Source organism: Amblyraja radiata, chromosome 33, assembly GCF_010909765.2.
Source record: "Amblyraja radiata isolate CabotCenter1 chromosome 33, sAmbRad1.1.pri, whole genome shotgun sequence".
NCBI classification, from domain to species: domain Eukaryota; kingdom Metazoa; phylum Chordata; class Chondrichthyes; order Rajiformes; family Rajidae; genus Amblyraja; species Amblyraja radiata.
This window is the reverse complement of record NC_045988.1, coordinates 1,828,716-1,851,745: the sequence shown is the minus strand read 5'-3', so window position 1 is coordinate 1,851,745 and position 23,030 is coordinate 1,828,716. Positions and strand designations below refer to the sequence as shown.

Genomic DNA, 23,030 nt, shown 5'->3' with positions numbered 1-23,030 from the left:
TGTGTGGGTATACATATACCTGCAGCCTGCCTGTGTTCTGTGTGTGAGTGTGTAGTCAGTGTGTGTATACATATACCTGCAGCCTACCTCCCTGCCTGTGTTCTGTGTGTGTGTAGTCAGTGTGTGTGTATACATATACCCAAAAATCCTATAGCTCTGCTATAGGATCTTTGCATATACCTGCAGCCTACCTCCCTGCCTGTGTTCTGTGTGTGTGTAGTCAGTGTGTGTGTGTGTAGTCAGTGTGTGTAGTCAGTATGTGTGTGTGTAGTCAGTATGTGTGTGTAGTCAGTGTGTGTGTATACATATACCTGCAGCCTGCCTCCCTGCCTGTGTTCTGTGTGTGTAGTCAGTGTGTGTGAGTGTAGTCAGTGAGTGGGAATGTGGCGCTGCCCTCTGACCCGGCGGGGTGCGCGCTTCCGCTTGGAGACGTGGCCGCCGCCGCCGCCGCCGCTGCCATATTCCGGGCGCTGACTGACTGCCTGATTACCTGCCTGCCGCCTCCACTCCCCCCCCCCCCCCCCCCACCGCCGCCACACCACCTTCCGCCATCTCGAGAAGAGGCTCGCAGACGTCGCGGAGATGGTAAGCGGGCCGGTGTGAGTGTAGTGTGTGTTGAGCGCTGGAGGGAGGGAGTGGGCCCGGGCCCGGCGCCGAGCCTGTGTCACTAGGCCGCAGTATATTTGGTCTCCACAAAGAGTTGGAATCTGCTCTCACTTCCCCCATCGCCGCTCCTGCTGCCCGGCAACACCTTCAACACCAGCTTTAATTTAATCTAAGGCCCGAGTTCACCTTTATTGTTTAAACCATACTCGTTGGGAGTTTCAATAGTGGATGGGAGAGGACTGAGACAATGTATGTGTCAAATATGGAACCGAACCTCGGCTGGGGTTTTATTTTTCGGGAGAGGAGGCCCCTTGTGTTTTGTTTCCACCACGAAACGTCACCTATTCCTTTTCTCCAGAGATGCTGCCTGTCTGGCTGAGTTTCTCCAGCTTTTTGTGTCTTCGGTGCAAACCAGCATCCTCCCCCTTTAGCTGAATTGCTTTGAAATACTCTTTGACATATCCTTAAGTGGACCTGGACGCTTCACTTCTCAAGCCAGTCCTCTTTAAGGGTTATGTTGAATACGGCTTTCACTTCTTAATCATGTATTTCTTTAGCATTCTCCTATTACTAAGAAGAAATTACTGAAATATTGCAATACAAATATATTTTTTCTTTAAGCAGGTTGCTTAATCCAAAGTGATTGCTTAACTTGACAGAAGTTAAGGATTCTGAAATATTGGCAACAAATGCTGTATTTAAGTCTTGGTTTTTATATTAGATGTTTGTGCCTTCTGGGTCCCCCTCAACACACTCCTTTCAGCATCGAGTAAGTAACAAGAGGACTGGCATTTTTTCCCCCTGTGTGGTGTGGATATGACACATCATCATACAGTGCATTGCGAAAAAGCAGATCTAGTCATGGTTCATTTATTTGTTAATTCACTTGTGTTAGTATTGACAATCTATATAACCTAAAGTATAATTATTTAATTTTTCATGTTGGCTTTGTCACTTTTTTTGAGTATCAAGTTGACGGTGGGGAGAAGTGCATCGGGGTGATGAAATTCCACCATTTGTCATTTGTTAAAATGCGGATTAAGATTTTCATCTTTAAATTTAAGGGAACAAAATGTTTGACTTGGAATTCAAAATTGCAACTGGTTTTAAACATATGGTCATGTACATTTTCATGCTTTTAGCACTAATTTTGTTTCCTGCCATTGGCAGTAAATATTGGGCATTTTGGATGGCATCTTCACAGCTGGTGTAAATTAAGTATACGTTGAGGTCGGCATTTATCCAACTCTAATTGTCCCATTGCCCCCTTCCCTTGCCTCCCTCAATATCCTAGGATAAATTCAATCAGACCCTGGCCACTTGTCCTCTTCAACATTTTTCAAGACACTCCAACACTTCCTTAATATTTACATGCCTTAAAATATCACCATGCCCTTGTCTGATTTAATTGTCATCCATCCTTTTCCTTAGTGAATACAGATACAAAATTCTGTAATGAGTATTGTTCACTTCCTCTGGCCCCATCTATAAATTCTCTCCTTCGCTCTATATATATAAATTTCCTTCGCTCCATAGATGCTGCTGCACCCGCTGAGTTCCTCCAGCAATTTTGTGTACCTTCTTATAAATTCTCTCCTCTACCCTTGAGTGGATCTACCAGCTTTCTCCTCATGCATGTACAAAATGTCTTGGGATTCTCTTTAATCTTACTTGCTGAGGACATGACATGTCCCCTTTAAGCTTTCCTAATTCCTTCTTTCCTGTTTCCTTTATCCTAAGGGCCTTGTCCGATTTTAGTTTCCTAAACTTTGCACAAGTTTCTTTTCGACTAAACTTGGAATATCTCTTGTCATTTGAGATTTTCGAACCATACTATTCTCACCTTTCATCTCACAGGACCATTTTGGTCACTAAACAACAGGCCTTTAAAAGACTGCCACTTATCATATGTGGATTTACAACCAAACAATTATTCCAAATGTATTTTTTCCTGTTCCTTTCCCCAATGTAGCCCTTTCACTTTAGGACCACTTTCATCCTTATCTGTAACTATCTTAAAACTTACGGAGTTAAAATTTGGATCACACTTGTTCCCCAGTACAATGTCCAATAGGACCACTTTCTGAGTTGGATTATCTTCATATTGTTTAAGCAATTCTCCCAAAGAAGTCTGCCGCTTCTAAACACCTGGCACTTAGAGAACCCCAGAAGCAAGAATTGTGGTATTTCAGAAAAGAGAAGAAGGTGATGATGAGAATGCAGTTTTCTTTATTTTGTGTCATTAGGAAAATGTTTGGTTGTTAATCTTTATGATGGAGCTCTGGTGAATATTGGGGGTTTTGGATATGGGCACAGAACAGCCTGTTGCTTATTGACCAGTCTTGACTGTTGTGGAATATTTAGGTCAGGTTTGAGGGACAAAGTGACTGACAAATTATTTTTCTATTTTCATGCCACAAGTTCAGGAAGACATGTCAAATAATATTGTTAAGTAAGAGCCTGTCTGTTTTTTCACATATGTGATATAATTTGTCTTGCATAACTTGAGCTTTGTGGGAAGCTATCTGGGTTTTACATATTTTGCTTTGCATATGTTAGTTAATGCATATTTAAAGACCATGACAGTATGACTGAATTTGGCTGGCGGTGCTAATTAACTCTGACAAAGCTACATTTTTAAGCAAACAGTAGCAAAGTGAGCCACCGGTTGTGCAGACGAATGTCTGTAATACGGGTGACCCCTGCATCATGAGGGGGTTGTGTTCCTAGAAAATGGTCTCTCACATTTTCCTTAACCAAAACTGCATCATCTGCACATCTGTCAAAAAATGAATTGGGGGAAAAAAAAAATATATTTGTTTACTCTTTGACAGATTTTGTAAGAGTACATATTTTAATTCTGTTTCCCAGATTTTTAGTCGAATTTGTAAATTCTATATGGAAAGTTTCCATATTGGATCTGCTGTAATGCGGGGTCACCTGTGCTTTGCTTGCTGTGTTTGACTGATCAGAGCTATTGAATTGTTTCAGAAGTTTTAAAAGACTGAATAGGTTGAAACCTTCTTTCATAAAGAGAAATCTGATTATTTGGTGGGGGGGGTTGTTTTGGTTTGCCAAGTCTTTAATGTAATGAGAGTAGATGTGGAGAATATCTTCGCTTATGGGGGATAAATAACTGGAGGTCAATGCAGAAATATATAATACCCATCACCTACCCACCGAAGGCCTGCTGAAAAGGGAAAATTCTTCAGATAATTTTGATTTGTTGACATTAAATGTGGTCATTCTGGCACACCATAGTACACTGTTCTTAAACAATTGACGTATTGAATTATCTGGATTTACCAATTTAAGATTTTGTACCTAGGTGCAGACTGCAATTGAAACTCGTACTCTACCAGGCGACGGATATAGTGTTTTGCATTGGGAATTGACATTGTAGTGCATTTCACTGTTAAATCTTTCATTGTTAACTGTCATGACTGGTAGATTTTTTAAATCGCATGTCTCTTGATAAAATTATGGCTATGGTATACAGTATCTAATCTTTTGACAACCCATTTTCATTTCTTCTGGGGGATTAGAGGCCAAGCTAGGCTAGCTAGTAAAGAGTTCAAAAGGGAACTGCAGATGCTGGAATATCGAAGGTACACAAAATTGCTGGAGGAACTCAGCGGGTGCAGCAGCATCTATGGAGTGCACTCCATAGATGCTGCTGCACCCGCTGAGTTCCTCCAGCAATTTTGTGTACCTTTAGCTAGTAAAGAGGTTGGTTTAGATGGGTTTAGAAGTATCCTTTGTACCCCTCGATACAAAGTAGCTGCGACCCTCCTGTGTACATAGTTTTTTGATGAGCCATATGAAAGACACAGATTGAACTTGTCCACATGTGTAAGGAAGTAGTGATACATTTTGTATTATTTGCTCTGTGGCTAGAATGCAGAGATTTTGATTAAATAGCAAAGTATGCAAAAACTTGTCCCCATATGAAAGAAATTATCTATAAGGGTATTAGTTGAAGGATAAATGTTGTTAAATGAAATGAATGGTGATGTTTCTCATTTGAGGCCTGGACTATGACTTGATCCCCTAAACGTTTGGCTTCATGTTTGCAGTCACTGAGACGAGGAGATAGTGCTTTGAAATGATGCAGTTTATATTCTTTAAACATTGAAACAAAATCTTTAATTTTATATCACAGGCAGTCTTCAGGTTCCACTCCTGAGAACAGTTTGTAAGTTGGAAATGAACTGATTTAATGAATGAAGGCTCATTCATCACTCAGCTATTGTACAATCACATTCGGTCACAGCTGATGTAAATGTACCTTTGCTTGATCTTTTTGTTTTGTTTAGTGAAGGATAAAGAAATCTTCTCAAACTACATTTTGGGTTGACCCATAGCCTAAATAGTGTTTTTCTAGGGAGAGTTCCAGAATTGTATTGCTTTTTTGTCATCGGGCTGAAGTGCTTTTTCTGACATTATCTCTGAATGAATGATTGCAAAATTCATAAATAACTACCCAAAATAATTGAGATACAGAAAAAAATAAATGTCAAATGTTTTCAACTTGTGTCTTAATACAGGCACAGATGACTCGGTTTTGCATTCCAGAAATTTCCAACATGGACCATTTTCTAGGAATGCAACATCCAGTTCCTTGTGGGCTTGAGTGTACGGAACAAGTGTAATAGTAGTGATGTGTATGACTAGGCAAGTCTTAAATTAATTAAGGTTTGGTTGTGCCGTCACTTGTTCTTCTGCCTAAACAAAGCACTCCAGGCATGGGAGAAGTTGAATCCTACACGTGATCTGATCACGAACCTAAATATTCTGAAAGAGCCAATGATATTTCATCTTCAAAAATGATTTCCATGATATTTAACACAGAAAATTTTTCATTGTTAACTAATTTTTCTTCAAACGGTTTTATAACAGTTGGACGTTAACTCTGTTAAAGTTATGTAACATCTGATGCTTGATAAATTATTTGTGGAAATGAAACTATCACGGTCAATATCGCTAGTAATCCAACATGAATAACAATACCTGATATTGTTTTTCTAGAGGGAGTTTGACTTTTCTATACTTGTCTATCGGGGGAGAGGAAAATTGAACGTAGTCGGTGTGATTGAGTGGTGCCAATTTGCCAATTAAACATTGCCCTCATTATTCTGTTGGGTGGAGTGTGGTGAAAGCAGCATGGCAGTCATACCGCATCAACTTCTCCCCTTTCTCACTCTAACCTCTCCCCCCCTGAACGTACAGCCCTCCACTCACTCTGCAACAACCCAGACTGGGTGATCAAACCTGCTGACAAGGGAGGTGGCGTGGTAGTCTGGCGCGCTGATCTCTACAAGGCTGGGGCCACGCGCCAACTCTCAGACACCTCCTCCTACTTATCCTTGGACCATGACCCCACAGACGAGCACCAGGCCACTATCTCTAACACTATCACTGACTTCATCACTTCCGGCTCCCTGCCCTCCCAAGCCTCCAACCTCATCGTTCCCCAACCCCGCACGGCCCGATTTTACCTTCTCCCCAAAATCCACAAACCAGACTGACCTGGCAGTCCATTGTTTCTGCTGGTTAAATCCCTCCCTACCCATGTTCAAGACACCTCACACGATCTTCGTCTACTCCATGACTTCCGTTTTCCAGGCCCCCATTCCCTCATCTTCACCATGGATGTCCAGTCACTCTACACATCCATCCCCCACCAGGAGGGTCTTAAAGCCCTCCGTTTCTTCCTCGACCGCTGAACCAACCAATCCCCGCCTACTGATACACTCCTCCGCCTAGCGGAGCTGGTCCTTACCCGTTACAACTTTTCGTTTGACTCCATTCAAGGACCCAAGCAGTCTTTCCAGGTGCGGCAGAGGTTCACCTGCACCGCCCCCAACCTCATCTATTGCATCCGCTGCTCTAGGTGTCAGCTGCTCTACATTGGTGAGACCAAGCGTAGGCTTGGCGATCGCTTCGCCCAACACCTCCGCTCGTTTCGCAATAACTAACCTGATCTCCCGGTGGCTCAGCACTTCAACGCCCCCTCCCATTCCGAATCCGACCTTTCTGTCCTGAGCCTCCTCCATGGCCAGAGTGAGTCCCACCGCAAATTGGAGGAGCAGCACCTCGTATTTTGCTTGGGCAGTTTACACCCCAGCAGTATGAACATTGACTTCTTTAATTTCAGGTAGTCCCGGCTTTCTCCTCCCCAGCTCTCCCTCAGCCCACTGTCTCCACCTCTTCCTTTCTTCTTCCCGCCCCCTCCCCCTCCCCACCCTCACATCAGTCTGAAGAAGGGTCTCAACCCGAAATGTTGCCTATTTCCTTCGCTGGATAGATGCTGCCTCACCCGCTGAGTTTCTCCAGCATTTTTGTCTACTTTCGATTTTCCAGCATCTGCAGTTCCCTCTTAAACATGGCAGTCATTAATGTGTGTGTAAATATTTGGTATTACCCATTCCTAATGCAGAAGTAACAAAAGGTAGAAGATAGGAAAAAAAATTAGATGCTGGAAATCTGAAAGAAAATGACAAAATGCTGGAAATACTTGCTGGGTCGGGCAGCATCTGTGGAAAGAGTTTGTTTTAGGTCCAATACGCTTCATCAGATCTGAGCCTCAAATATAAATTTTCTGTTTACCTACTCGACTATTAAAGGCACAGGTGTTTTGCTGTTAATGGATAATTGCTGGATTTACAAAGTCATAGATGAATCCAAGAGAAGGGAATGGGAAGATATGGTCCATGGTTTGAGAAATTTATTTATGGTAGCATATTCTTCACGACTGAAAGGTATATGCAGGGTAAAAATGTTTCCTCGCAATCAAAATTGGCTAGGATTCATAATCATTGTTACATTATAGTTGTTGTATTGAGTGAGAATTGGCTTGCCAGTTTATGATGGCATTGTGCAGACTCCTTCATGCAGAATAGCTAGTTTGATCATGATACTGTAAACAGCAAGGTCTGGGAAATGATTCTCTTTTTTTGTGGGATTTTATTTATAACTACAGCTCGTTGTTTATGATGTCAATTTCTTTGAGCCAGTTCTAAAAGTGCCTTGCCTGTGAAATTTTCAATCAGGAACGTTTTTTACAACAAATATATTTGAATATTTGCTTTATTGTACATTTTCAAACTGCTGCTATACAAATGTTTTTGTTCTAATACTTTCTGGTTACTTGTGTACACTTTCAGTTGCTGGTTATATGCCAGAATATCCATTGGGCGAGTGAAAATGCTTCTACAATAGCTCAGAAGACCATGGCTGGAGATGGTCTCTCTTGCTGTTAGTTTGCTGAGGATTGGAAATTCTATATTCTTTCTCTTGACCAATTAATGCATTTAACATTGTCTTATTAATATTAAATGGCTTTAAAACAACTTTGGGAATAGAAGTGCTGAATATTCTTTTTTTGGATCCAGAATTTGTTAGTTTGGTTTTTACAAGCATCTTATCCTGTTTCTCTTGAATAGATATAACCTGGAAACTGAATCCAAGACCAGTTATGTTTTTAAGTTTGTGTAGTGGCAACTTTGATACTTTAACATTATAGAATAGTTATGCTCAGGATTGTGCACAATGATTTCTTGCAAAAATGCAGCACCACATTAGTGCTAAAGAACAAATGAAATTGACAATCCACAGTGAACTCCTTGTTCCAAGGGAAAAAGTATTTATCGCATCTGTTGCGAGGAATTTTGGGTTATAATGTTTCCATCAGTCTTTTCACACAGAGAGTGGTGAATCTCTGGAACTCTCTGCCACAGAAGGTAGTTGAGGCCAGTTCATTGGCTATATTTAAGGGGGAGTTAGATGTGGCCCTTGTGGCTAAAGGTATCGGGGGGTATGGAGAGAAGGCAGGTACAGGATACTGAGTTGGATGATCAGCCATGATCATATTGAATGGCAGTGCAGGCTCGAAGGGCCGAATGGCCTACTCCTGCATCTATTTTCTATGTTTCTATCAGTCATGTCCCAGCTTTCCTCTTTTCCCTTGATGTATTTTGTATCCTATATCTGAGCTGCAGGAAAAATATAATTTAAAAAAAACCCACTGTACCGAGTTTACTGTATGGTGTAAATTTGCCCCTATTGTGTTTTTGCTTGCCTCCACACTCTAGGTGCTGTTGGCTACAGCTGTCTGCACCAAGGCCGGGAAGGCAATTGTCTCACGCCAGTTTGTAGAAATGACACGGACTCGTATTGAAGGCTTGCTGGCAGCATTCCCGAAACTCATGAACACTGGGAAACAGCACACATTTGTGGAGACGGAGAGTGTGCGGTACGTTTACCAGCCACTGGAAAAACTCTACATGGTGTTGATCACAACTAAAAATAGCAACATCCTAGAAGATTTGGAAACACTCCGCCTATTCTCTCGAGTGGTAAGACCAATAAACAAGCCATTAGTGTGCGCAAAGTGAAATGCACTGGATTGAATTTTAGAATATGCATTCTATCAATTTCTCTCCTGGGATAAATAAAGTTTATTGATACAAATTAATTTGTAAAAAATCCTCTCGTACACCAGCAATTCTATTATCCTTGTTACCTTTGTATTTGTGCTTCATATATGATAGGTTCAAATGTTTTTATAGACTGATCCTGAAATATCCGCAAGTTATTTGATGATATAAAACTCTCTCTAACGTGAAAAATGGAAGATAGATTTGTGCTGCTGGATCTACCATTTGAGATGGGGACAAGCGGGTGTATTTTAAAGATAAATATGATGGGGGGGGGGGGGGGATTAAAATTCAAAAACAATTTTTTAGTAGTTTTAAGCATGGCTGTCCTGTTGGTGTATGTGTATTTTGAGATTTAGATTAACTTTGCTGACTCTTCAGAATCAGCTGTTTGTGAGATTCTGACCACATCATAAGTTTTATATCCAATCTGTATTGCTAGCTATAATTGTGCCAGTAATATCGTAAACTAGCTTAGCTTAGAAGGTGTTATACCTTAATAGTGGCAGCAAAGAAAAGTAAAAGTAGTCTATGTTTGCTTTCTCTTGCCATCCATCCATGTTTTGCGGCACAAAATATGTATAGTGTTTTGTTACAATACAAGGGTTTTTCATGACAACTTTTTTTTTCTACACCATCAAAAATCTGGTGTTATTCTGTCTCATTTTGTGCAGGCATTTAATATCAGGAAGTGTTTTCTCTTGGCATATTTCTCAAACAATACCTTTTAAAAATGCAATATTATTATGTATATGTCTTGCCCAGTTCCTGATTGCTTATAAAATATTCACTTGTGAATTTCCCACTGAAGTATTCACTACATTACACTGTAGAACTAATTTCATTTTACTCTAGTTCCCAATTAATTTCCTTTCTTGATTGAAGAATTGCGTCGGTGATGTCAGCATGCAATTTAAAAATAGTCAAATCAACTAAAATTTCAAATGAAAGATCTGAAAATTGGGTCATTTGAAGGCAAGTTATTTCTCTAGAGTAGTTTAGTAGCCAAAACTAAACTACTAGAGATCGGTCTCGAGGTATAAGGAGGAGTTAATTCCATGGACATTAGTTAAAATAATACTTGTGACTGATCTTTAGTATCCAAGGGTAAAGCTGTAAACAGATGTTCTGGAACTCAAGGTGTCTGAGACAACTTTCAACTCTGAAAGATAATTGAGGAATGACTGTTCAAGAAAGATTTGCCAATGTTTCATTTGAAGAACCAGTATAAGATAGGCTGTGATTCTGGAATAAGAGATATTGTTACTTAAATTTTCTAAAAAGTGATGGGGGTAAAGACATGAGAGTGGGATTTGGACCTGTTTTAAATAACATTATGCATAGTATATCAGATATAATCTTTAAGATTAGAAAGCTTATTTGAGTTAATATAGTTTAGGTGAATGTGTTGTACAACTCTATTTTTGCCTGATTTATTAGAAAATTGGAGAATGCTTGAGCTAAGCAAATTTAGTTTTAGAAATGGTTTACCTTGTGTTTAGCAACCCCTTGCTGATTTTGTAGTGTTGGTGATTTTGGATACAAGCCCTGAATGGAGGTATACATATAATGGAGCCCCTTCTGATCTGTATCAGTTTATGATACTGTATTCAGTTAACATTTGCTACGATCAAAGGAGTTGCTTTCTATTTCCCTTTATAATATTTATTTCCAAAGTCTAACTGATTTAAATTCATAGAAAGCTAGTAAAAAGTTCACAAACCACAGCCATAGTAATATTCTGACTAAACCCCATTAAAATTGATTATTTTTGTCTGTCTTAAAGGCGTTTGGATCAACTGCTTTTTGTTTTGTAGATTCCAGAGTATTGCAGAGTGCTGGAAGAGAGTGAGATATCAGAACATTGTTTTGACCTAATCTTTGCCTTTGATGAGATTGTGGCATTGGGCTACCGTGAAAATGTCAATCTTGCCCAGATCAGAACATTCACAGAAATGGATTCCCACGAAGAAAAAGTTTTCCGTGCTGTTCGAGAGGTAACCAAGATAAAAAGAATCCTGATGGTTCAGTCAAACTTTTAAAACTAAGTAGGAGGAGATTAGATATCAAACTCTTCTGAATCAAAGATAGGCATAAAATGATAGAGTAACTCAGCGGGTCAGGCAGCATCCCTGGAGAACATCGATAGGTGAAGTTCTGGGTTGGAATATTTCTTCAGGCTGATTGTAGGAGGGGGTGGGAAAGAAAGAATAGAGAGGAGGGGTTGGACAGATCCCAACCGGTAATAGTTGAACACAGGCGAGAGGGTTATTTGATATGTAGATTGCTGGATGATGCCAGAGATGTAGAGGTGTGAGGCTGAAAAAATAAATAGTTGCGAATTGGGTATCCATTCTAAATGATGCAAGGGAAGGGGGAGAAGGGGAGGAGGAGGAGAGAAAGGGGAGGAAGAAGAAGACTATTGTGGGTTAGTTAAAATCAGAAAGTTCAATGTTCATACCGTTGGGTTGTAAGCTACCAAAGCGGAATACGAGGTGCTGTTGGTCCAGTTTGTATGTGGCCTCACACTAGCTATGGAGGAGGCCCAGGACAGAAAGGTCAGTGTGGGAATGGGAATTAAAATGCTTAACAACCAAGAGTTCCAGCAGGCCGGGTGCAAGTGTTTGGCAAAGCGGTCACCAAGTTTATACTCTGCCTCGTCGATGTACAGGAGCCCACAACGGGAACACTGATTGCAGTAGGTGAGGTTAGAGGAGGTGCACGTGAATCCAGATGTGTCACCTGGTAGGGCTGCTGGGGTCCCTGATTGGAGGTGAGGGAGAGGGTATGGGGACAGGTGTTACATCTCAAAGTCTCTTGCCCCAAAGTCGTGTCGCATCCTGACTGAAATGTGTCACAAACCTTTAACATCTCTGGGTCTAAATGCTGGAATTTTCTTGCCGAGCCTCTGTGTTTGTACTCTAGTCAGAAGAAATAGATCAAGAAGCCATTGGTGTAGGAATGGGCAATAAAGGCAGGCCTTGCCAGTGTTGCATGGATCCCCAAAATACCAAGACATTTTTCAACTCCAAAATAATCCACTTGTTGCCTGCTGGACACAATATTAAAAAATGAAAGCCATATTTACGATCCATATTCTATGTAGTATATGCAAACCTTTCAAGTCTGGGCTATGTAAATTTATTTGCATTTCCTTTTAAGACGCAAGAACGTGAAGCAAAAGCAGAGATGCGCCGAAAGGCCAAGGAATTGCAACAGGCTCGCAGAGACGCAGAAAGACAAGGCAAGAAGACCTCTGGGTTTGGAGGCTTTGGTAGTGGAGGAATCTCCAGCAACTCTGCAGCCTCCATGATAACAGACACCATCATTGAACCAGAGAAACCAAAGATGACACCGTCAGTGATGAGGTGGGTGACCACTTACTGGTGCTCCATGTGGTCTAATTAATACAGGAAACTATCTTCCCACGAATAAGCTGATTGGACCTTAAGAATATCTGTCCTAAGTCTGTTGCGTGAATGTGACTGATTCTTGTGTGTTTTTTTTTTTGTATCAGTCCTGTGTGAGATTGGACACACCATCAGTGATGTATGCTTTTATACTTCTGCCATGCATTATGCACTTTTTATTAATTGCCCTTATTTTCAATTTCAGTGACAAGGATAGTGATCACTGATTTTATAATAAATATATATTAAATATATCTGCTGCTCCAAGATAAATCAAAATATTGGAGAAATGTGCTCAGTTTTGCGCTTCAAAAAACCTATTGGAGTGACAGGAGTCTCGAAGGATAGGAGTTCCATTTTCATTAAGCTGCATGGTGGAGACTTGGAAGACAATTTAGATTGTGTTAATTTCAAAGTGAGAATTTGGAATGGAAATGGCCCAGTGAGGTGGACATTTGGACTTTTGAGAGGAATTGTTAGAACATTTCGACCACACTACCTTGTAACTGCACATAAGTGGCTAAACAGAAAAGTCGGTGTGTCTTCAGGTTTATCAATGTTCTGGCTTCCTGAATTTGACATAAAACAGTTGGTACTATTACCATATTGTAATTGCTATTGAACAAAGCAGTGTCATTTATTTTATATGCTTAAAACTATTAAGTCTTGTCTGCAAAGTCAACTTCTATTCCCTTCCTGGGTTTACAGCTAATTGACTTTCTTGGAGATGACCTGCGTTTTGATTTTTAGAGGGATGTGCGTTTTGTGTCTGGTATGTTTGTGAGAATACTGACAGTTACTGTTAGAGCTTTGCTGCTTTCAGTGCGTGCTTTATCTTCTGAATTCTATATTTGGGAGATGAGTTGTATAGGTTTCAATATATAACAGAATATTGGCATGCAATGATCTCCCATGATGTGTACATCGTCAGCTTAAGGAACATTTTACAAAGAACCCTGATATCCTTCCTGTTCAATTATTTTGACTTTCAACTTTAAGTTTGAGTCATTCTTGAGCTGATGTTCAAGAGCATCCAAATCAAGCAAATATATATTTGAAGTCTGGTCCATGACGGACAGATTGGCAACAGTGGCTTTTAAAAACAAAATCTTTTAAAGAATTAGATGTTGAATGTGTCTGAAATCACTTGAGTGAAGAGATAATGGTGTTTTTGCCTCTGCAGCTTTCCTTACCAGCCGGCTGAGACGCTTACATTTCGTACTGTAGGGTAGCCTTTAAGAGTTAATTATTCCTTGGCCTGTTTCAGTTTGTAAAACAAAATATGTTAGTTGTTATATATTATGGATCAAACCTGTGCCATTTTAAACCCATTATCACTTGTGTTCTCTTGTGGATTAAGGGCTGATGCAGCAGGTCTTGCGTGTGAAGCTGGTTTATATATAATCAGGTACGGTGTGCTTCAATTGCTCTCAGTAATGCATGGGAAGGGGGCCCTTCCTGCAACACCCAGTACACAGTAGCCTATTGAGTTGAAGGCCCTTTTTGTTTTCTTCTGCTTATCTTGGCTTGATTGTGGTGTCACTGTGTGCATAGTAGACTTAAAAAATGTTTACAGATATACATTGGTATAATTCGTGTACTGTACCAAGCACATTTGTGGGAAAAGTGCTGCAATGTCACAACAGTCAAAAGTTAACATCTATTGTTTGGGAAAACCGGTAGAATTACATAGGTAAATATGAAAATATTGGCATGTCAAATGGTAAGCTGATTGAGTTCATTGTTAAACCTAAGGTTTAATCCTCCAACTCTAACATAAAAACATCTCCATTTGTTTCCTCAGACCTTCTGGTCCAAGCAAAGCCTTAAAACTTGGAGCAAAAGGAAAAGATGTGGAGAATTTCGTAGATAAACTGAAGCTAGAAGGAGAACAAATCAGTTCCTCGACAAAGCGTTTGTCAGAAGCAGCTAAAGTGTTGTCACCTCCCATTAACGTAGAAAGGTGGGTTTTGTTTCTCTGTACACTATCCAAATATATATTTTTCCACAGGTGATGTATTTTCATCTTGCACAGTTTCTTGTCACTGTTAAGCCATGTTTATCAACCATACATCCACTGTCTCATCACGCACAACTAGAAAACAACATTATTCCCAGGGTGCCTCAGTTACGTTAATCGCAAACGTTTTAAAGAATAGAGACCAGCCCGACTGTAATAACAGCAGAATGGTTTCTCTGCTGACTGTTACGCATGTATGTTGCCAAACCAGTGGCTAAAGAGCTGGTCCCTGAATCGCAGTTTGGATTCTGCCATTTGGTGGATATGACCCTCATGGAACTAATCCAAGGAAAATGAAAGAAGTCGCTACTTCATAGTGTTTTTATTACTTTTATCCATCAGTGAAAGACCATCCTTACATTTGGCTCCATTTTTCGCTTGCACCATGATGCTATGAATTAGCCAGCTGACGTGCAACACAGTTCTATCTTTTAAACACAGGAAGTGCCTGAGAAGGTGATTCTGATAAGTTTCACCAGTGAGTTACCAGGATTAGTCATGGAGTGTGGAAACAGTTCCTTCGGCCCAACTCGCCCACACCGGCCAACAATATCCCAGCTATACTAGTCCCACTTGCCCCATAACTTTCCAAACCCGTCCTATCCATGTACCTGTCCAACTGTTTCTTAAACGATGGGATAGTCCCAGCCTCAACTACCTCCGCTGGCAGCTTGTTCCATTTACCCACTGTATATACCTCTGTGTGGCACAGGTTTGATTAAATAACTATTTTTCATCCTGAGTTGGTGGTGATTTGTTGACTCTCCTCTCAGTTGTGGAGCTTGATGCACAAAGGGATCTTGGAGCAAAGCAGGGCTAACTTTAATTGCACCTGATGATGATGACACTGAAATAAAATTGTGGATCTACTTCTGACACATTATCAAGCAATATAACTCTTTTCACTTGTCAGTGTTGTATCAGGGGAAATGACAAGATGGATTGCCGAGCACTGATGTTCTCACCAGCAGCAGTGTAATTGATGTGAGGCCACGCTCAAAAAAACACCTCGTTGCAGTGACCAATGTGTGTTGTATGTGTGACTGATCATCGAATTTTCAAAGCTGTCTACTGCAGTGCTTCTGTCTAATTTTCATTATAGCAAGTAGAAAAAATGCTCTGAGGTCATTAAAGGATGCTTTAAAATTCCCCCACGTGTTTACTACCCAATAGATTATTGCAGCAGGATACTGGCCATGTTGGTTCAAATTAATTTGAGGTTGCAGAGCGTTGAAACTAAGTGTAAAGCACCCTGGTGGTAAAAGGTACAAGGTGTCTCTGAATTTGAAATCCTATTGAGCTTTAATACATTGAAAAGGTGATACTCCACCAGTTTAGCTGGCATTACTTACTAATGCTGCCCAATGGATCTAATCCTTTGGCACCAGTTTGTTTTCCTGATGACCCAAGTAATGTAAAATTAGAAAAAAAATCCATTGTGCCTGTCCTACCTCATTGGGTATTGGAATTTGGGCCTTCGGTTTGTATGCAGCAAAAAGCTACGTCTGTTAAAAGTCCAAATGCGGTCATAGGGCCTTGTCAACAAACCCAAGCCAAGTTAGCAGCCTGTGTTCAAGCCAAATGTTAGGTCCATAATCCAGTGATGTATTTCAGTCTGATCCGTTGCATGCCGTAGAAAGATTTTTTTTTTTTGCGGAGTTTAGATTGTTCTGGTGATGTTAATATTTTCCTTGCAACCGATGCAGCGTACATCTGAAGATTGAAGAGAAAATAACGTTGGTATGCGGCCGGGATGGTGGCCTGCAAAACATGGAGGTACATGGCATGATCATGCTGCGAGTCACTGATGAGAAACAGGGCAGAATTCGGCTTCAAGTGGAGAATGATGATAAAAAAGGAATTCAGCTACAGGTAAAAGTAATGCTGTATCTGTGAGAATGCATCTTAGTTGTTTGTGGCAATCGGGGGGGGGGGGGGGGGGAGGAGAGAGCGAGTCATGCAAGGCAGCTGATTCCAATAAATATTTAATGCCGCAGTCTTGCAATTGTAAAACCAGTTTGTCCTCTAGCCACTAATGTACAGGTGACCTGCAATTCAGTTGTGAGTAGATTTCATTCACATGTTTAAACTGTAATGTTTTAATGTTTTATGTGTCATTCTTAATTGTTACTGTATGTCATATCAATACTGGCGAGCGGAGCACCAAGGCAAATTCCTTGTATGTGTGCATACCTGGCCAATAAACTCATTCATTCATTTTACATATTGCCTTAAGTACAGAGGCAGCAGGGTTGAGAGGGGAAGAACTTCAGGGCTTAGAGCCTTGGCAACTAAGGTCACAGTCATAACATCAAGGCAATTAAAATCAATGGTGGGGGGGGGGTGGGGGGGAGGGCAGTGCTCATGACCAAAGCTGGAAGTGTGCAGATCACCCTGAAACTGGAGCAGATTTGTTGACATTATTATGAAGGAATGAACTGCAGAAGCTTGTTTACATCGAAGATAGACACAAAATGTTGGCGTAACTCAGCGGGGCAGGCAGCACCTCTGGAGAGAAGGAATGGGTGGCGTCTTGGGTCGAGACCCTTCTTCAGACTATTTGTTCATTCATTTGCATATTTTTAAGTATGGGTTCCAATGCAAAACTGCAAACATGATGCAAGGTAGAGATTAGATTCGATTTTCTGGGCCTCTATTCAAAACTCTTCTTCTTAACTCCTAGTCGAGCAACCCTTTACTGGGACCACAGATTGTACTGATTTGTGCTTAGGTAATTGATGTTGGGTTTTAAATTATTTTATTTTTATATCCAGACCCATCCAAATGTGGACAAGAAGCTTTTCACTGCAGAATCGTTGATCGGCTTAAAGAACCCTGAAAAATCCTTCCCACTAAATAATGATGTTGGCGTCCTGAAGTGGAGGTTGCAAACCACTGATGATACCTTTGTTCCCCTCACCAGTAAGTTTAAAAAAAATCCTGTAATAGCATTGCCGCTTGTTCATCTTCCTCTCAGCAGAAGAAAATGTTTTCAGCGTTTCATGCGGTGATTGATCACTCTTTGCTCTTAACTCCCATGAGCTCCTGGATCTTCCTTTTTGATTAAGATTTTATTCACTAGGCCTTGTGCCTCCTTTTGTGCTATGGAGTAAAATTGTGAAGAAAGACACAAAATGCTGGAGTAACTCAGCGGGACAGGCAGCATCTCTGGAGAGAAGGAATGTGTGACGTTTCGAGTCGAGGCCCTTCTTCAGATGTAAAAGTGGAAAATTGCTGAGATTACAGAATACCTGGGGTGTTTCGTATTTAAAATGCTCTATGTGCAATTTGAGGTAAATTAAACACAATTGCTCCAAGAAGCAGAATTTAAAGAAGTAATCCTTCATTTTCCAGTGGCTGCTTATAAACACAAGGGTTCCTCGAGACATGGATGACATGACTTAAAATCCCACTTTACACTCATTCTCCCTTGTATTTTAACATACGATATTTGTTGCTGTGGACATTTCTGACAAACACCGGTGAAACATTCCCCTCTCCATGCAGGGCAATGTCAAAGCCGCACCATCATCTCTCACAGATGGATGGGTGCCAATATAACATCCTGTCGATATAACGAGACATATTATTGTCTACCATAACCGAATAAGGGGGTTCATATTTACAGTACTGTCACAATGTCTTTGTCTTTTCCATGTTGTAGTAAAGACAGCATCATTGTGGTAGTTCTATCCTACACACTGAATTGTCCCTACTGTGTCGGAGAGAACTAGTGTAGGGGTCATTGTGGTTGGTGCGGAGTTTGTGTTTCCATGTTGTATTTCTAAACTGAAGATAAAGTGGTTCAAAAGCACCATTTGCTCCTTCCACCTAGTGGTTATTCATGAAACAACGAGCTTGGCCTACAACAGATTTTGTCTGCTGTAACCGAAACCCCTTATAAAGGGGTGTGTTGAAACCAGGGTTTACTGTACACATGGCTGACACACAAAGAGATTGGCTAATGGACAGTTCCGTTGCATAATCCTGGGACTGCCTGTAGTGCAATTTGTTACTTGCAACTGGCAACCCTAAGTCTCATAATATAAAATCATTAAGTTCAAATGTAGAAGATTTTGGGGAGGGTTTACAGCAATGAGTAATTTGTTTGGGTGGAGGGGCTTGAGCTGCTTCGAAGCAGGAGGTTCAAAGTTAAGAGATTGGTGTTGTCTTTGACGTGCTTTCATTACTTTCTCTCTCTGCATTAGTTAACTGTTGGCCTTCAGAGAGTGCCACGGGCTGCGATGTAAACATTGAGTACGAGTTGCAAGAGAGCAGTCTGGAACTAAATGATGTGGTCATCGCCATTCCACTTCCGTAAGTTTTCTATTTTGTTTAATCAACTGGAAATGTTTGTTTTCACTTTCTGATTATTCCTGTGATGTAACTGGCAGCAATATTCCTGTCGCCTCGGTTTCACTAAGGAGAGATAGATGGTGCCTGGCTTCGGGAATACTGGCTCTGAGATACGGCGAAAATATTTTATAATATATGTTTCCAAACATTAATCCAGTCAGATGACCAATGGCGATCGTCTGTATATTGTAGTGGCTCCCTCTCTAAAAGAACTCCAACCACTCTGCAAGTGAGGCAATGTAGTTGGCGTAGAACAAAAGAGTGTAGACAAAAATGCTGGAGAAACTCAGAGGGTGCAGCAGCATCTATGGAGCGAAGGAAATAGGCAACTTTTCGGGCCGAAACCCTGAAGGAAATAGGCAACGTTTCGGGCCGAAACCCTGAAGGAAATAGGCAACGTTTCGGGCCGAAACCCTGAAGGAAATAGGCAACGTTTCGGGCCGAAACCCTGAAGGAAATAGGCAACGTTTCGGGCCGAACCCCTTCTGGGATTCGGCCCGAAACGTTGCCTATTTCCTTCGCTCCATAGATGCTGCTGCACCCGCTGAGTTTCTCCAGCATTTTTGTCTACCTTCGATTTTTCCAGCATCTGCAGTTCCTACTTGAACAAAAGAGTGTATCAGGCTGATCAGAACAGCTATTGTTCCCTCCCTACCTCACCATATTGCCTGCTGATTCTTTAGATTTTTGACATCTTGGTCTTGTACCTTTTTTATTATTATATATTTTTTTAATTAATGCTCGAAATGTAGCCGAGACATTCAAACAATTGTACAAAAGCAATAGCTGTTTCCCTGATCCCATTGTATTGACTGTTCACTTCTGTTGTACCTAGGGCTGGTGCTGGAACTCTATTAATTAATGAACTTGAAGGCGAGTATCACCACGACAGCCGAAAAAACATACTCGAGTGGTGTCTGCCGGTCATTGACGCCAAAAACAAGTCTGGCAGCATGGAGTTCAGTATTCCAGGACAACCCAATGATTTCTTTCCAATCAATGTGTCCTTCGTATCCAAAAAGAATTACTGCAATATACAGGTATGAACTCTTATTAAAATGCCAGACCAATTCAGGGAAACTCCCTCGGGTATATCCTACAAGTTGTTCATGTGATAGGATCAGAATTAGGCCATTCGGCCCATCGTGGCCTCTCCACCATTCAATCATGGCTGATCTATCTTCCACTCTCAAACCCATTCTCCTGCCTTCTCCCCATAACCCCTGACACCCGTACTAATCAAGAATCTGTCTATCTCTGCCGTAAAAAATATCCATGGACCTGGCCTCCACAGCCTCTGTGTAGAATTTGTGCTGAAGGAATTTCTAGGATGCAACCAGTTAATTAGGTTTAGTGGACAATCTGTTGGCCCTTCAGAGGTTGATTGTAAATTGTCCAAATTTCCTAATTGTCTACATGTATTTATGATGTCCATCTAGCGTCCACTGTATGTTGTGAATTTACACATGGTGGTTTGGTTTACCCGAACCACATCGCAGATATTCAAGCTCATAACCCAGAAATGCTCATTAAAATGTTGCTAGTGCCGCTGTTGAGTACAAATTTAGATCAATACCTTTTCTCATTGGTGACAATGCTTGATGTAAAAAGCATCCAGTCCACCCATTACCTTTTTAGAGAACAGTCTACCATCCTTGGTGACTTTGAATGCCATGCAGTCACCACAATTTCAAGTGATCTTAAAACCAAATATTAACTATAATAAGTTTAAGATTAGTGTCTATTTCTGGAACTTGAACTCTCCCCAATAAAAAATTATCTGCATGAATTTTCACTGTTTCACTGTCCAAAGGTGCACTTTTTGTGTGAGATTACAGTGATTGTCCTTGTGATTTGCTGCCTACACACTGAAGCTGAAGAGTTGTAGCTGAAGTAACCAGAAGCTACCCGAGGGGTAGATTATTGTCTGATTTTGTTTTTGTTTTGTTTTTGGAAGAAATGGAGAGAATGTTGTGGATAACAGTTTATATCCTTGTGTCTATAGGTGAGCGGAATAAATCATGTTGAGAGCAACAGTCCTGTGAGGTTCTCCCTGGAAACCATGTTCTTGGTTGACAAATACGAGATACAGTAACACCAACACAAGAAATATCCAGAAGACACAAGAAGAGCAGGTGCACACAAGAACATAGACTGCAAAATTCAAAAATAGAATTGTCCGGTGTATAGGGGGAAGATTCAGAGTGCTTGCAGAACGATGTGGTTTATTATCTGTTGTCCAAACATGCTGACTATTCTCGGATCACAAAAAGAGTTTGATATTAATACTTTAATTAATCAACAAGTAAATACGTCTTTGTTTTCAAAGGGGAGGGGTGGGAGGGATGACATTCGATTGCATCTACAGCATCACGTATGTGAACCACAGCTCCACTTGTCCCCCATTGTATTGCCTCGTTGGCTGTAATTATCTTTTTAGACTCTTTTTTTGTTGAATTAGTTTTCCAGGTGAAGTGAAATTTATTTTTTCTTTTCCTTTTTTTTGTTCCTTGATTTGGATGAAAAATGATCGAAGCAGATTTTGTAACCCTGTAAAATGTATGAGGGAATATGACAACATTCCAATGTAAAAAGACTTTAAAAAAAAAAAAATGTAATCTTTAAGATGATTAAAAGTATATTGTAAAACAATGATGCTTCAGTTTGTTTCTCTCTGGGCTAGTCGTGACCACTAGCGGGAAACTTTCATCATTATACAGGGAACGTACGAACAAAAATGTAGTGACGTGCCCGGAAATAACCTGTGAACTGGTGTGGCAAGTGGTAGTGGGTGAAGTGGGCAGTGGAATTGCAGTGGTCTCATCACTTTTGTCAAAATCCATGAGTTTTAGTTGTTGATAGACACAAAAAAACTGGAGTAACTCAGCGGGTCAGACAGCATCTCTGGAGAAAAGGAATAGGTGACGTTTTAGTTTGAGACCCTTCTCAAATGTTAGTACCTCCACCAATGTAAACCACTTTGGCCAACGAGAGTTGTTTTTTAAATGTGCTATATAAATAAAAGTGACTTGACTTCTCCAAGCTGGAGAAGAAGGGTCTCAACCTGAAACATCACCTATTCTTTTTTTCCAGAGATGCTGTCCGGCCCGCTGTGTTACTCCAGCTTTTTGTGTCTATCTTTGGTTTAAACCAGCATCTGCAGTTCCTTCCTACATTCTTGAATCTTGAATTGTGTAGTAATTCAACCTTGAAACAATAATATCAAGGAATTGGGCAATTTTTTAAAGTTAGTGTTCAGGATTTATTTCGGGTTGTGCTGGACGTTCCCCATCCGTTTCCTTTCTGCAGCTTCTGTTTACACTCATCTCTTGATGCTCTTGGGTAAGTTTTCGCCTCCTTCAGAACATGAAGGGCTGTCTGGTTCATCTTCATGTTGAATTGGAATTATGCACCTTAGGAAATTTGATGGGATTGTCATTTAGAATTTGCAGATTTCCTTTGCCCGAACCTGGGTGTCTGGTGCTGTAAGGCAGGAACTCGACAGCTGTGTTACCCTACTGCCCTCCACTGGGGGAAGTTTACTGCTATCGACGACAAGTCAGAAAGACAGAAGCAAAGACTGCCTTTAAGGAAAATAATGCTGCAGACTGCCATGAGAGGAATCCCAGGGGACTAAACCCATGGGTGGATCAAAATCCTGCAGTAAATCTAGAAATTATAAATTATGTTGCTGTTACTGGTTGTGAACAATTATTAGCCAGAAAATTCATTCTCTGCTGATATTTTGAGATGCCAACATCCTGGTAGACTGCTCTCATGGTTCCAAGAACTGAGAATAATAGGAGAGGAAGGAAATATGTGCTTGACCCATGGAAATGAACTGACATTTGTTGTCATTGTTCGATTTTTAAAGGGCAAATCGAAAGCAACGTTTTTGGTCCATTTCGTCGAGATCCTTCAAGCCAACTTTATTTGTCACATACACATACATAAACAAGATCAAAAAACAACTCTCGTTGGCCAAAGTGCTTTAAGATGGAGGTACTAACGTTATACAACATTGGTTTATAGATTAAGTACGTACATAAATACATACATTCAGCCCTCCCTCAGAGGACGTCGAGAATGGCTTGAGAGTAAAGATGAGTTTTAAGTCTCGACTTAAGAGTCGATGGAGGGGGCAGTTCTGATGGGAAGAGGGATGCTGTTCCACAGTCTAGGAGCTGCAACCGCAAAGGC

At 40.8% G+C, this 23,030-nt stretch overlaps 1 protein-coding gene across 2 annotated transcripts; it reads left to right on the top strand.

Annotated features, from left to right (window-relative positions):
- The first annotated feature begins 409 nt into the window (after positions 1-409).
- arcn1 (archain 1) lies at positions 410-21,482 on the top strand. 2 transcript variants are annotated; one of them, XM_033049990.1, is made up of 11 exons: positions 410-585; positions 8,700-8,963; positions 10,862-11,041; positions 12,207-12,412; positions 13,815-13,862; positions 14,259-14,417; positions 16,181-16,346; positions 17,249-17,396; positions 18,683-18,791; positions 19,666-19,870; positions 20,836-21,482. In XM_033049990.1, the coding sequence occupies exons 1-11, from the start codon at positions 583-585 to the stop codon at positions 20,923-20,925; spliced, it is 1,578 nt and encodes a 525-aa protein (XP_032905881.1). In that variant the 5' UTR covers positions 410-582; the 3' UTR covers positions 20,926-21,482. The 2 variants fall into 2 exon arrangements, with proteins under 2 accessions (XP_032905881.1, XP_032905882.1); XM_033049991.1 differs by lacking the exon at positions 13,815-13,862 and having other exon boundaries at positions 429-585; positions 20,836-21,443.
- The last annotated feature ends 1,548 nt before the right edge of the window (positions 21,483-23,030 follow it).

Excerpts from the sequence above, each read along its gene's own strand:
- arcn1 (XM_033049990.1), top strand. Across the intron at positions 16,347-17,248 it reads AAAAAGGAATTCAGCTACAG|ACCCATCCAAATGTGGACAA; the intron begins GTAAAAGTAATG and ends TTTTATATCCAG. Across the intron at positions 19,871-20,835 it reads AGAATTACTGCAATATACAG|GTGAGCGGAATAAATCATGT; the intron begins GTATGAACTCTT and ends TTGTGTCTATAG.